Source organism: Phragmites australis, chromosome 7, assembly GCF_958298935.1.
Source record: "Phragmites australis chromosome 7, lpPhrAust1.1, whole genome shotgun sequence".
Taxonomy (NCBI): Eukaryota; Viridiplantae; Streptophyta; class Magnoliopsida; order Poales; family Poaceae; genus Phragmites; species Phragmites australis.
Window position 1 is genome coordinate 32,464,168 of NC_084927.1, and position 15,026 is coordinate 32,479,193.

General features: G+C 41.8%; 1 protein-coding gene across 2 annotated transcripts; it reads left to right on the top strand.

Moving 5' to 3' along the window:
• Positions 1–7,604: 7,604 nt before the first annotated feature.
• Positions 7,605–13,030, top strand: LOC133924812 (uncharacterized). 2 transcript variants are annotated; one of them, XM_062370529.1, is made up of 10 exons: positions 7,605–7,873; positions 8,899–8,939; positions 9,685–9,762; positions 9,873–9,897; positions 9,993–10,025; positions 10,151–10,272; positions 10,374–10,504; positions 10,608–10,834; positions 11,393–11,649; positions 12,744–13,030. In XM_062370529.1, exons 2-10 carry the CDS (start codon positions 8,937–8,939, stop codon positions 12,828–12,830), a joined length of 963 nt encoding a protein of 320 aa, XP_062226513.1. In that variant the 5' UTR covers positions 7,605–7,873; positions 8,899–8,936; the 3' UTR covers positions 12,831–13,030. The 2 variants fall into 2 exon arrangements, with proteins under 2 accessions (XP_062226513.1, XP_062226512.1); XM_062370528.1 differs by having other exon boundaries at positions 8,902–8,939.
• The last annotated feature ends 1,996 nt before the right edge of the window (positions 13,031–15,026 follow it).

A 15,026-nucleotide genomic window follows, 5' to 3' on the forward strand; every position in this document is an offset into this window, starting at 1 on the left:
GTGGAAGCCCTCGGGCGCCATAAAGGGGGCCCGCCGGGCAGCCTCAGATGTGTCCGGGGCGCCCACCCTATCTTGTTCTTCCGCCATGGCAGGGTGGCAGATGGAGCACTTCGATCTTGGCAACGTTATCCCGAGGCACCCGGATGAAACGGGACGGGACCCGTGCATTTAATGGACCCACGCCCCCCCTCCTGCCAGTGCATGGCAGGGTCTGACACTGGGGCGTGGGCAGCTGAGAATGTCAGGATGTCAGGATGTCAGGCCGCGCGTGCCTATTAAATGCGGCATTGGGCCTTTGACTGGATGACACCCTGACGACGGGACCCTTCGGGTAGTCGAATGATCTTGCGCGAACCTTCGGGGAACCGAGTCCTCGGGGGCTGCCACGTGCAGCCCCGAGCACTCTCCCCCGAGTACTTGAGTGAGTCCTTCGGGGAACCGAGTCCTCTGGGGCTGCCACGTGCAGCCCCGAGCACTCTCTCCCGAGCACTTCGGGGGACCTTCGGGGCACCGAGTCCTCGGGGGCTGCCACGTGCAGCCCCGAGCACTCTCTCCCGAGCACTTCGGTGGGACCTTCGGGGCACCGAGTCCTCGGGGCTGCCACGTGCAGCCCCGAGCACTCTCTCCCGAGCACTTCGGTGGGACCTTCGGGGCACCGAGTCCTCAGGGGCTGCCACGTGCAGCCTCGAGCACTCTCTCCCGAGCACTTCGGTGGGACCTTCGGGGCACCGAGTCCTCGGGGGCTGCCACGTGCAGCCCCGAGTATTCTCTCCCGAGCACTTCCTTCTTGGTATTTGGGCTCTGCGGATCATCGGGGAACTAGGGTGCTCGGGAACCAGAGGCGGCGGCCTCGAGCACCTTCTCCCGGGACTTAGCTTCTTCTTACCTTGCAGGGTGGTGACATGTGGTGGATGACCGGCCTGGTCTCGGAACTTAGGGACCCCTGGTTCTGAATACACCGACAACATCACTGTAACTTGCTCTATCCAGCTCACTCTGCTTGATTGACCATTCCCACACTTACGTGTTGTTGCTCCTTGTGATCCTCTAGCAGCATTCCTGCATAATAGAATATGAGGAATGCATTTTAATAATTAATATAAAAAAGTCTTGCATTTTTTAGATAAAGATTACAAATAAAATAAAATAAATAGTAATTGAAATTAAAGTTAGAATAGGAAAAAGAATGATCCATTTCAAATATAGTCTTAGAAAAAAATCAAATTGCCAATTTTTAATCAAAGGTTACAGTGACAAAATATTGAAGTGAGGCTAGCCACACTATTAATATGGGTCATCTTACTAGTTCATATAATTTAACTAATTATTGGTCAAACCTTACAAAGCTTAACTTTTTAAATTCTAATATGCTATATGAAAAGAAAGAGAAGAAGTAGTAAAAACTTTTCTGGAGCTATGTTGTATGGCTGACTAGTGGAATCACTTGGCAACATGTTGTTTTCTGCAAGTTGTTCGCTTTCTGCGTGGATGCAGAAGTGCTACTAATATATAAAGTTATGGATGAGCTACACATGGAGCTACATTGTCCACGTGCTTTATTGTCACATTTTTACACCTTTACTTTTACTCTCCTTTTGTTAAGGAGAAGGAAATTCTAGAGAACGGATCCGCCTGGATGAAACCTCCATGGAACCTTGAAACTCAAAGTTTCAAACTCGAAGTCTCATTTACCACCCACGTTGCCCAGTACTTCCCCCGCCTATCACCACCCAGCAAGCTTGAATCTCAGCCACCAGTCATATCCGGCTCGAATCTCAAACAGCCCGAAGCACTTTTCGAGCCGCTACCTAAGATTGGCTCAAAAGGCCCAACCTGCAGTTCAGGCCGGGACAGCCTGAACTTCAACCGAGCTAAGCCGGATTCAAAGAGTCAAATTTGAGCGGCGGACAGCCCAAAAACCAGGGCTGTATCCAACCCGATATCCTTGGCCCACCCAGGTTCGCATAATCTCTATCTCTAATTCTATTTCTACGAGTTTTTTGTAATTTCTAAAAAATAATTAAAAACATATTCGAACGAGAAGAATTACGAGACTGGACACCTAACACACTCTAAAAGGGCTGTTGCAACCCTTTAAGAGGACGGTTAGCCTTCTGAGGGTGCCACCGTAGCGGGTCCGTAGGCCTTATTGTCGTCCTATAAGGGGTGGGTAGTCCTCACCCATGAGTAGCGGTAAGTTCAAGTATATATTTTTATATAAAAATAAAAAAATTCTAGAAATTATTTAAGATAAAAATAATAAAAATCTTAGAGAATATTTAAGTGAAGATATAATAAACGCATGTCAATGAAATGATAAAACTACATTTAATGTAAGATAGAATATGTATATGAGAAGTATATATGGAGTTTAAAAATTGTTAATGGCATGTAGGTTACATTTGAGACACATACATGCTTCGGGTAATAGATTAAAAATGATTAAAACCACTTTAAATTCAACAACTTTAACTATTAGTAGTATAAACATTACATATAAAATAACCCTTGAAGTTGTTTATGCCTTGTCTCCTGGTCCATCTATCGGTAGTCGTATTCTATGGATTTTGGTCAATATAGTGTCGGTGTATTAAAAAAATAATTAAAGTTAGGATCTCAATTATCTGCCTCATCGTCAGAGAATTTGCAACGACGTGAAATTATTTGAGGAGTTGGTATGAAGTCATCATCGCTGGAACCAACTCATTCAGTTGTGGTGAAAGTGGTAGAAGCATATCCTCTTGTGGTGGTTGTAGAACGATCATCTCTTTTGCGGCGGCTCGAACCACCACCTCTTTCAAAGGCGTCGAGGTCTCGAACGACCACATCTGCGTCTCCAGTTATATCTGGGTAGGCAACCGTCACCAAAGAGCAGATGCAAAAGAATAAAGTTCTTGATGGGTTTGTTCAGCAACTCTTCATCATGAGGAAACATATAGTACAGAAAAAGAGCATATGAAAATATAAATGTATCTTAGAAGTGTAACCTAACAAATAACGGGGACATATAATAATGGTGAACGTACTTGTGCTCCTCGTACTACTTGAAAGAACAATAATGTCATCTAGAGGGAGTTGAATATGCGTTTTTATAAAAGTTTGCCCCTTTTACCATTGGTCTAAATTTGCAGCGAAAAATAAATAAAGGATTTTTCACAAGTAAAAACTTAAACATGTTATGCTTAACTAGTGCACAATTATCCTAAATAAGTGTAAAAGTTGCAATCCTAGAGTGACAAAGATTATTCAAAATTAGCAAAAGATATGCAAGAAAACTCTAGTTGAAAATCCTGAAAATACTCTTCACTAGATAATCCAGGTTGACCCAGAACCTCCAGGTTCATAGCTGATTGTACAGTATATAGGTTAAATCTAGAAACTTCCAAGTTCAGTAGAGAAAGAACTCGAAACTAAAATTAAAGTACGTCTAAAGAGTTCTAATTCAAACCAAATAAAATTGTGTGTTCCAAGTGATGATTCCAAGTAGATTCACGAAGTACCTGGAATCAATTTCACACGAACAAGTAGATCAAGCAATATGTATAAATATTAAGCAATGACACAATAACAAGAAAATAAGAGAGGAGATATAAAATTTGTTTTATGAAGTTTAGACACCTCCTCTAAAGGTTCCTACATCTTCGTTGAAGCGCTCGATCATATTTGAGACAAGTCTCTCTCAATCATTTTTCTCTCCAAGCTTGGTCATACTTAGCTTGACTTCCACTCTTGATTTCTTCCCTTACGGAGATAAAATCGAAACCTTCATAAACTTCCATTGCACACCACAACCTTGGGTGCTCGCTGGTGCCACCTAGCTACCTAGGAGCTATAAGCTCCAGGAGAAACAAACGCTACACAAATTTCTCGTCGATGAACTCAAGTGCTCAAGAATAGAGTTTAGCTTACTTGCACTCAATCTTTCGATCTCTCAATCCAACTCACTTTTCTTCTCAAATCACACATTAGATCAGAGTGGGAGGGAGTTCTTTTGGCTGTAAAGATGTTCTTTTTCGTGATCTTGCATGAACAACAAAGGATGAGAGTGAGAGGGTATATGTACTCAATCCTAAAAACTAACCGTTACACAGCTTTTTTACTAACTCGGAGTATCTGGGTTGACACTAGAATGCTTAACCGAGAACCCTGACCGGATCTCATCCTGGAGACTCCGGATAGAACACCGAACCTTGGAGTATCCGGGTGAACCTAGAGACTCCAAGTGAACTAAAGAAGGCCCAAATCGATACTCAACCCGGAGCCTCATCCGGAGGGTCTGGAACCCGAAAAATCCAGATTCCACTCGGAACCTCCGAGTTCAACATAACTACCCCTGAAAAACAACGATAACTTTTGATCCCGAAATCCAATTTTGATGATTTTGGACTCTATGGAAAGCTTATTCAGAGGGCTGCATATCCCAATTGAATTGATGATCTCAACCACATTGGATTAAACTAGAAACACTCTAAAACCCAATTCAGATACTTTCACACTTTCTGCACCGGGTTACTTAAGCTAACTCTCACTTTGGGTTGGTTGGAAAACTCTTAAGCACTGAGATATGATGATTAGCTCTATGTTGCATCCATCTTAATAGTACGACATACCTATACTCAAATTTAATTGTAAAATTTGTTTGAACCAATTTGAACCTTTGAATATTTTCAAGTACCACTTCTTTCTTTCATACCTTGAAAGTTGCCAACTTCTATATAATCTTCACTCTATCTCTTTTTTATTCTTCATATGATTGATGCGAGTCACCCATAGCTTCCCATGGCCTCACACGGTGTATTGGTATAAAACCTTCACTCGCTCTTCAACACCGCTTTGGTCCTTCAGCGTCAAGCCATTTACTTGCCCTTCACTAACGGATGATCCATCGCAGCCAAGTCTTGCTTGCCCTTCACCGTCTTGCCATAGAAAATCATTTTGTATCCGACATCTTCAATAAATTCATTTTATCATATATTAAGTGTAATCTTGTTTTTCACTCTGCTAACTCTAACTCACTCTCAAGCACAAAACATATGAATTAGTCCATAAAACTCTATTGACAATAACATATCTTTATTTACTTGATCTCCACAAGTAACTTAGTCTTCATTCTTCAAACTTTTTCTTCTTCTTATGAACATAACTAAGATCTCAATGACTTTGATGCAATTATTTTAACTCGTTGCATTTTTCAATGAATCCATATTTCATTTCTTATGCATATTCTATGGAATAACCTAATAACAATTCTTAACATCATTGTTAGTCCATAGGTATTGTTATCACTTACTTGAGTATCACCTAGAGCTCATTGATTTTGATGCATATCTCTCCTCTATACATAACTTATGAAATATCATACTAACAATTCTTAACGACATAGTTAATCCATATGTATTGTTATTAATTACCAACACCACATATAAAAGCTAGATGCACTTTCACCACCGAGGGTGCATAAATATGGTGTGCGCTCGCTTGCTAAAATACTTTGCTATGTCGGCTAGTTCGCATACCTTGATATATCTCTGACGACACTCTAACAAGTGCGTCTTTAGATCCTTGGAGGTCACAAAGTTTAGCGTTCATCGTCATTCCTCTATGGTGAAACATGGACAATAGGTCATTGTCTGCCCATTTTGATATCACTTTGTTCAAGTTCTTCTCCTTGAACACATCCCTATCTTTTGCATGGGTCTCTTTCATAGTCTGTACGACTATCATTGAGGATTTAGATGTCCATGAGAAATGTCTACTTGAGGAGCCACCTATGGTGTTGTATAAGGTATCAGATGGTAGTGGTATTTTGAAAAATTGCGATGTCATGACGTTCGTATTACCCCAGCCTCCTATTTTATAAGCAAGGACCGGTGGTGTATGGACTAAGTGTAGTTATGTAATTTGCAGACAGTGTATATTAAACATGGCCAAATGGGCCGTTCGTGCCGGCCCGGCACAGGCCCGACTCGGCACGGCCCGGCTACGGCACGGTCCAAACGGCCCATCTACAGTACAGGCCATGCCGTGCCGGCCCGCGTGCCTTCCCTTCGGCCCACGGCACGGCCCGTCGGTGACCGTGCCGTGCCGGGCCGGCCCGGGCACGATTTCGGCCCGACGGCCCGGTCGGCCCGACGGGCTGAAATAGATAAAAAATATATATAAAAAATGAAAAAATACATAAAAAAATATATAGAAAATAGATAAAAATATAAAAAATAGATAAAAATATTTAAAAATAGATAAAAAAAATATATTTAAAAATAGCTAAAAAGTTAAAAATATAAATAAAAAAATAAAAAATAGTGCTGGGCCGGACCGTGCCGGCCCGGGCTGGGCCGTGCCCGTGCCGGCCCGACTTGACCGGGCCGTGCCGTGCCGGCCCGTCGTGCCGCGCGCTCGGCCCAGGCACGGCCCGTGGTGTCGTGCCGTGCTGGCCTGGCCCATCGGTAATCGGGCCGTGCCGTGCCTGGGCCGTGCCTACAGTGCCGTGCCTCGGGCCGGCCCAGTAGACACGGCCCATTTGGACGTCTTTAGTGTATATATCGAATGCCTTCTTGCAGTTATCGGTCACTGGACTTTGAGTAGTTGGTAGCGTGCGATCAAATCGCTCTGAAAATATGGCTACATGCAGTTTCATTAATCTAAAAAGTTGACAGCTAGAGGTGACAGACATTTTGACTAAATTTCAACCTTTTTATAGTGGAGGAGGAAGCCGGAGGGGGCCTAACCGCCCTTTAAAAGAACGAAAGGGGGCTAACCGCTCTCTGAGAGTGTGGCAGAGCTACCCGCCTCCTCAGAGGGCAATACGGCCTATGGACCTGCTACACAGGCGCCCTCGGCGCCATGGTGGCACCTCGGGTGGATTACCGCTCTCTCACCATTTGAGAGGGCAGTAGGTGTCTAGTCCCGTAATTCTGAGATGGCAGTAGACGTCTAGTCCCGTAATTCTTCTTGTATTAGATATATATTTGTATCTTTTAGAAAATATAAAAATAAAAAACCCCTATTTTTAGGATATATAAAATACGAGTTCGTTATTACGTCACCTTTTCTCTCTATTCTCCTCTAATATAATAAAACCTCTAAAATTTGAATAGTTTATCTACTTTTGACATTTACCCTTGTCTTCCAGCCTCTCTATCTTATTATCAGCTACGAATATATGACTAATTTTACTAATAAAGATAAATAAATAAATAAAAATTAGCATATAATTTCATCCTATCTAAAATAAAACTACGACATTCTATCAACGTATTCGTTTAGAAGGCACCTATATCTCCATATGTATGTAGGCTTGTTCAAACGTCGGGTCGAGCTTTGAATTCCGATAGAAAACTCCCAGGCCCGAGCCCAACATCTCGCCAGATTGCTAAGCCTGTGCCGGACGCGACATTAGATTTTTGGGCTCGGGTTTTTTCGAGTTAGATTTTTCAGGTTTTTTTATTTAAACCTGTTTTGAGGGCCGAGTCCGTTCAGCTGGAACTGTAGATCAGGTTAAGTTACTCGGGCTGATTATCCATAAACAGGCCTATATGTACGGCATCGTTCCGGCAAACTATTCGATTCCCCCTCCAATCGGATGGCAACATCGATTCCCGATCTGGTCCCGGTTTCACTTCCACCACGACTCGGCATCGGGTGGGTCGGGATATATGCGCACCGGGCCCCCGGTTCGCACCGCCGCCCATCACCCGCGCCCGCGCCATCGATCACTCGAACTCGCCTCCAGCCTCCTTCCATCGACGCGCGCCTGCTTGCTCGAAGGAACTCTTCCCTCGTAGTGGGTCGTCCTCCTCCCCTCCACTGGTGTTGGATTGCCGTGGAGTGGAGATCCGTCCGGACTCCGGACCTGAGGTTGATTATTCTGCTGGTAAGGAACCCTAACTCGCTTTTACTTGGATGTTTTTTTAACTGCTTGCGAGCAACCAAATCAAGTTCAAATCTTTACTTTCTCTGCATCTGCTTGTAGTGGATGTATTAGCTATCTAGTCCATCCATCCATGTTTATGGTTCGGTTCGATTAGGGCCTTCTTCTAAAGCTCGCACGAGCGATCTCAGTTGACGCCGTAGGACTTGGATCTCACTAGGTGCGGGTGCAGTTTGTTTTCCCCACGCAAAGTCCGCACCTGGATTATCATAAGTTTGGTGTAGACTTGTAGTTGCCTCCTCCCACTGGCAGCAAAATGCAGATATCTCCGTTCCCACCCATCATATTTGTTTCGGGTCGAGTTAGTTTGGGATTACCTGAGGACATTACTTGGACCCGATGTTGGTGGACTACTAGATAATGCAACAATGTGGTTCTAGGTTTTGGTGACTTGTTCAGTTCATTGTGAATGCCAGTATTGTTGTCGGTGTTTGGCTGGTGTTTACTGGGAAAAGTTTTGAGCTGGCTGATGATTTTTGGACAATTTGGTTGGGTCCTTGGGGATAACTGTGATAAAGGTGTTATCTTGCATATCAAATCGGTTCTCTATTGTGATCAAAGCAGTGATTTTGGCAGTATTTAGTGGGCATGATGTGTGGGTTTGATTGTAGAATTCAGATACATGATATGTTGGTGCTTAACAGAACTGATTTGGGTACTGGTGGTGGTTTTTGATTCACGGTTGCCATTTTTCCTGTATGTCATTTTACTTTGAAACAACATTTATTCTACTAATAATGCATAATAACTGATATCAGTAATTCTGTTCATGGTCACCCTGCAGCAATGCAGAGATACTATTTGTGGCTTATGCTAATTTTTCATATCGCGTTTGCTTATTGATCTCATGAAGTTTGTTACACAAACTTTTTTGTTGTGGCACCCTGTTAATAGGTATTTACATCAATGCCTGCTCTATTGCAAGCTCAGTAGTTATATTCTTACACCTTTATGTTATATGCTGATAGCAGGTTGAGAGAAGTTGGAGCAAAAGTCCACGGCAAAAATGGTACGCATCACATAATACCACCAGTTTCAATTCTTTGTTTTATGTTGTGCAACTTGTTGTCATACACATTATGTCTAACCATCTGGTTGCTTAAGCAGGTTTATCTGTCCCATCTGGATACGTTCACCTAACATTTGGGATTTCCACACTGTTAGATAGTTCACCTAGTCTATGTTCAAATTTATTATTGATGACCTGTAGCAGGTCCATAGGTGTACAGCAAACAAGCCCATCCATGCTGCCTCAACGGAACAAATTTGGCATTATGAAAACTGATTATTCGTAGTCTGAAAAGCACATGCCCTTTTGAAATCCAGATGTATAAGTCTTTGCTAGTCCTACCAAAATATTAAACCACTTGGTTAGATAGCTACAGGCTAAACTAAGAATGGTCAGCCCCATAGAACTTTTCATATTGAACACGTTATAGTACACAATATCTCCTTGATGTTACTCCTGAGTGATCAAGAAGTTATGTTTATTCTTTGTATTTCTTGTGTTGCAGTCCTGTTTCATTCTTAGTTTCCAACTGCTATTTTTTTCTTATTAAACAATATAGACAGAAATTCCTTTATGGGCTAATTCCGAGCATGGTTTGAGGAACGTCTTGAGATTGAGGCAATTGCACAGATTCCAATATTGAAAACATTAGTTGCATTTCTTCTCGTACGCGTTATCTTTTGATTGTCAAGCTGATTTCTGTAAGTGCTGTATGCTTAATTAACCTGATTTTTTATTCCTGTAGTTTTACGGGGGATATGCTTACCATGGCAGTAACTTTGAGCAAACTTACCGTTGTTATCCAGCATCCTTTTTTGATAAGGTATGCTGCTCCTTGGTGCTATCAATTTCATCTGCTCATAGCTCGTACCTAGCACTTCATAGTGCTTATACACGTTGAGTTGGATTTAACCTTCTTTCTACTTTTTTCAGCCACACCTGGAAGGTGGTGACAAAGGTTAGTTTGGAGGCTTGTTTTGTTTGTCTTTCTTAAAAAGAAAACACAATTAATATGTCATACCTCTGATGTTGTATTATTGTTGTCAAATACAGTAATAATGCCACCATCTTCCCTTGATCGGCTGGGTAAGCTTAGTCATTTTTATTTCATTTCTCCTTGGACCTTAAGACTGAATTTCGTAACTTCCTCTTGCTGACTTGATTATTCATAGAGAATAGTGTCATCTAATTGTTTGGGCTCTTTGTAATAGCTTCCCTGCACATTGAGTACCCTATGCTATTTGAGCTGCACAACGATGCCACTGAACGGATTTCACACTGCGGTGTTTTGGAGTTTGTGGCAGAAGAAGGCATGATCATCATGCCCTATTGGGTATGTACAAAAAGTGAACTTTCTTTACTGCTACGTTCAGACACATAGCCAAAGAAGCATGTTTCGACTGATTTATTTTATGTGTCTTCTCACATGTGTAGATGATGCAAAACATGCTTCTTCAAGAGGGTGACACTGTCCGTGTAAAAAACGCGACCCTTCCCAAGGGAAAATATGTGAAGTTGCAACCACACACAACTGATTTTCTGGACATCTCAAATCCAAAAGCCATGTCAGTAACCAATAAAATTGTTCTGTACTTATTTATTAAAATCCCTTCATTCCTTTTGGCATGTGGCATCATCATTCTCATTACTTGCTGTGCAACTTTGCAGCTTGGAGAAAACTCTAAGAAATTTTTCGTGCTTAACCACGGGAGACAGCATCATGGTAGCTTATAACAACAAACAGTATTATATAGATATTGTTGAAACAAAGCCTGCCTCAGCAGTTAGCATCATTGAGACGGACTGTGAAGTGGACTTTGCACCTCCCCTTGATTATAAAGAGCCTGAGAAACCACAGCAACCTACAGTTCCTGCAAGGAAGGCACCTGCAGAAGGTTTGTATTTAGCTTCTTTGAAAAATCATAGCCTATGAATGCAGTTTACTTTTTAGATCTGCTTGTGTTACAGGGCTGATCTTATCATTTGTGTTTATAGCCTAGATTGTAGTAACTACCTTTCTGTTTCTGGCAATGCCATATCTGGGTAGTCTACAACCAGAATTAGTAGCTACACTTCTATTCTATATAGGTTTAACTGTGATATAATATGAAAGAGAAACATAATCGGAAGAAATACTAGACCCCAAAACATTAGGCACTCTGATCAAGTTGCTAATTGCTGCATACATTTTCCGTGCTTCTGTATTTTTTCTTTATTAGAACTCTTCAAATTAGTGTTGGCCATATTACTGCTTCTCTGTAGCATGCTGTAGCTATGGTTTCATAATCTCAAGTTTCTTTAATTCTGAATTGCTAGCATTTGATTCCTAAAGTCTGTCCACCTTGATGGTTACATCTGTCAAATTGTTTAAGTGCATGAAACACTAGCTGTGTATGGTGTTATTGGGATTTTTCTTTTCTTTTTTAAAGATTGCTTGCTGTGGCAACACACAGGTAGAGTCACTGTAGTTGAAGATGAACCAAAATTTAAACCATTTATTGGTTCCGGCAAACGGTTGGATGGGAAAACCTCAAAACTACAATCATCTGAGGTTCCTTCTATTGCACGTTCTGCACCTTCAGATTCAAACAAAAGAGCAAATCAGCAAACCTCAGCACCGGCAACTTCAGGAGCTAGCAATTCCACTCGTCCGAAAACAGGAAAGCTTGTTTTTGGTTCAAGTGCAAGCAACAATAAAGAACCACAGAAGGTATTTCCTAGAGCAATGACACCTTGTTATTTTCAAATTTTCATGCTCCTTTTTCTTCATTTTCAAATTTTCATGCTCATTTTTTTTTCATTGAAAGTTTGGTTTTTGTTTGTTTGCTTTGCATCAAATCTTGTGAATATGGTCAACAAATTATCGATGTTAATCTTGACAAGTCAGATAATTAAAGAGTTAACCTTTTCAAGTTTAGCGTACTGTTTGAGCATGCTGAACAATTCAATATTCATATGTGTTCATGAACTCAAAATCCATTTGAACTGTCTAATTCTGTCAGACATTTTCCTAATGAAAATATGCTTGATTTTTTAGTGAGAAGAGTTTTGACTCATTGGAACCAACATTTTCTTTTACCTCCTATGAAATAGTGGCTTGCATTGATCTCGTGCATTTCTGCAAAATCTTTTTTTTAAATGTGCGTGACTGAGAAATTATCAAGAATCAATAATTGTGAAGAGTATACATTAGGAACTTAGCCTAGTTCAGTTGGTTAAGGGTGTGGATGTACGCTTAGATCACTCAGATTCGAGTTCTCTTCGACGCGAATTTGGGTACCTATTTCTTCTTATATTTATAATGCCATCTAGTTCCTCCTAGGTCGGTCGAGTTTTTTATAAATTAGGAGTAAATGTTTCACATGCATCATGTATTGTTTATTTGACAAATGCAGTTCATATTGTAAGTATGTTACGCTCTAGATTCTAGAATTTTCTGCTGTGCATTTTTGCCATTTTTCTAGATTTTCTACTATGTGTGGCTGTGTGCATTGATGGCCATTGGATGGAAATACTCTGCTTTGCTATAGAGTATATGCTATTATATATGGAATTATGCATTTCTTGGTACATGATAATTTAATTAGTAATAATTCTCAGCATTATTTAAATTCCTTTTTTTTAGATGCTTTGGGCGGGGTTTGGGTGTAGATAATTGATCTATATGGTTGACAGCGTGCTAAGTCACCAATGTTACTTTCTGTTTCTATTTCCGTGTACTAGGAACAATACATCAGACATATCATGTTCTCATGATTAACATAATATGGGCAGTTGCTGATTTCTGTTAAATGACTGTAACAGGTTCCTGTTAAAGATGATGAACCCTCGAAAAAGGACAAGCCCAAGTTCCAAGCGTTTACTGGGAATAGCTACTCCTTGAAACGTTAGCTACAGTTAACCTTACAAATCAGCCATTATCATCTCGTGCATGGTGTTCTGGTTACTGTGGTTGCTGTAGACGACTGTCTTAATAATCCGCCCTTTCCATACCGTTCATTCACCGGCATGTAGATATAACTTGAATTATATAAATGCTTATCTCGATGGAAATATGGCCACCTATCTATTCAAGTACAAATGTTTCTAAATAGTCTGCTATCATCGTTTGCACTCCTGTAGTCTCGCTATACTTTCGAATCTACCGTGAATTTTCAGTCATGATTTCCAGATTGTAACTACGAAGCAGCTGCAGGAGTAGGCCCTCCCTGCCCAAGTCAAGCAAATCGAACATGGAAGTGATGGAACGTACTAAACTATTGGTCTCAGTGGCAGGCCAGATGGCGGTGAATTAATGTTGGTCCCTGGGAGGCTGGGAGTTTGGTTATCTACCTATAATATGAACCCCACTTGCATATCGATTGCTGAATACTGAACTTGTGGTACGCTATGTGGAGGAGCAACTAAACATGTTCTTTCAAGCCCCACGTGCCATTTTTTATTACGCACCAACTTTACACATTGCATCTGCTACTCTTATTCAATTTTATTCACTCATCCGTTGCGATCTCGCAACTCCCAGCAAATGGGCACTCCATGTGTTATGCTGAGTAGCCAATGTCAAATAATGGGCTCTTTGACTGTAAATATGAAAGCACCGACGAATCAAGTTTAGGATGATGCTCACTTGCTCAGTACTGGAACTGATATCGTCTTATCTCTTAACCAACAGAAGTAATGGGCAGATGACTAGTGTCCAGCCGCTTTTGTGTTTGCTAAGTTACCAATTCTCACCTAACCAACACAGCAATACCCTACTCCACCACGATAAAGTCAAAAATCCATAACGCGTATTTGTCAGTGTTGCTCTCATGGGAGTGCGAACTTGTCATGTCGCCACAGTGCCACAGTCACACCCACACATAAAAAGAGAGAGAGAAGGAAAACCTCACATTACTCCAAGTGTTCCACTGCAGGAAAACACCATCTTGATCTCACATCAAGCTAACACCAAGCAACGTCTCTGGGACGTCGTCGCGGCAGCATGTGTTATACACTTGCTGCTTCTGCAGTTCTGCATCGGTCCAGTTGTTAATTCTGGCTTCGATCGATCTGCCGTTGCGAGTGGCCACCAGATCGACAAGTCCAAAGCTCCTCACCAGTCACGACCTGTCAAAATCGAAGAAAGCACCGTGCACCAAGAACCGAAATCGATATGTTTGGGGGCGAAGCAACGTGCACTAGCTAGCTTTTGCCTCGCGCGTTTGCTTGTCTCTTTTAGGTTCACATCGTCTCCAGCTGGTAGCACGCACTTAGGCATAGGTGCGTTGCTTCTTTCCCTCTCTTCTGTTTTTCTTCTTCCCTTTTTCGGCGGTCTTGTCCACTTGGTTCTGGAAATGGTGGGTTCGTTCCTAACGCATCATTTGGAGCAGGGTTTTCTTTCCTATCTCATGAGCACTGCATGCTTACGATTGCATTGTGATAACACGACGACGGTTTTCTGACTTACCAGACGTCAAGCGAAAGAGTTATCTTGCCTCCTGATTTGTCTAGTCGTGCGTACGTGCACACATGTATCGTCAGGTGCCCAGACAATTTTGGTGCAACCAACTGCTTACTGAGGACACTGATCATACGACTCATAGACACAGTACTTACTTGTTTGTCCATATGACGTTTGCATGGCATTTGACCTAGTGCATTTCGTCTCTGCACCCATCAAACCTAAAGATTTCCTCACGGAGATTTTTGGAAGATAGTTGGCTGGAACATGATGTCATGATGCATGGATTTATCTCAATGACACACGCACGGTTCCAGTTTTCTTTTACAGACATATGCCCTTTGCCTGCGTTGAATTATGTACAGCTCGAACTACTGCTATCAGTGTTACAGTGTATCACTGTCGATATGGCAAACACTTGACAACAGATCGAGGAGGCACATCAGAAAACAGCAAACCAAACACGTAGCCCGTATCGATCGCCTCCTTTCCTTTGCCCAAAAGCGATGCCCTAACGGACGACGTGTAGGTGATAGCTCGCAGAAAAGCTTGGTATCCTTGAGATCGATCGATCGACCGGCAAGCCATGCTTAAAACCCAAGTAAAATGAGAGCAGTCCTTAATAAATAAAGGAAAAAAAAGGT

Bases quoted from the DNA above. Each gene is read 5' to 3' on its own strand.
- LOC133924812 (XM_062370529.1), top strand. The intron at 9,763-9,872 runs GTATGCTGCTCC...TACTTTTTTCAG, and splicing joins CAGCATCCTTTTTTGATAAG to CCACACCTGGAAGGTGGTGA. The intron at 10,273-10,373 runs GTATGTACAAAA...TCACATGTGTAG, and splicing joins TGATCATCATGCCCTATTGG to ATGATGCAAAACATGCTTCT.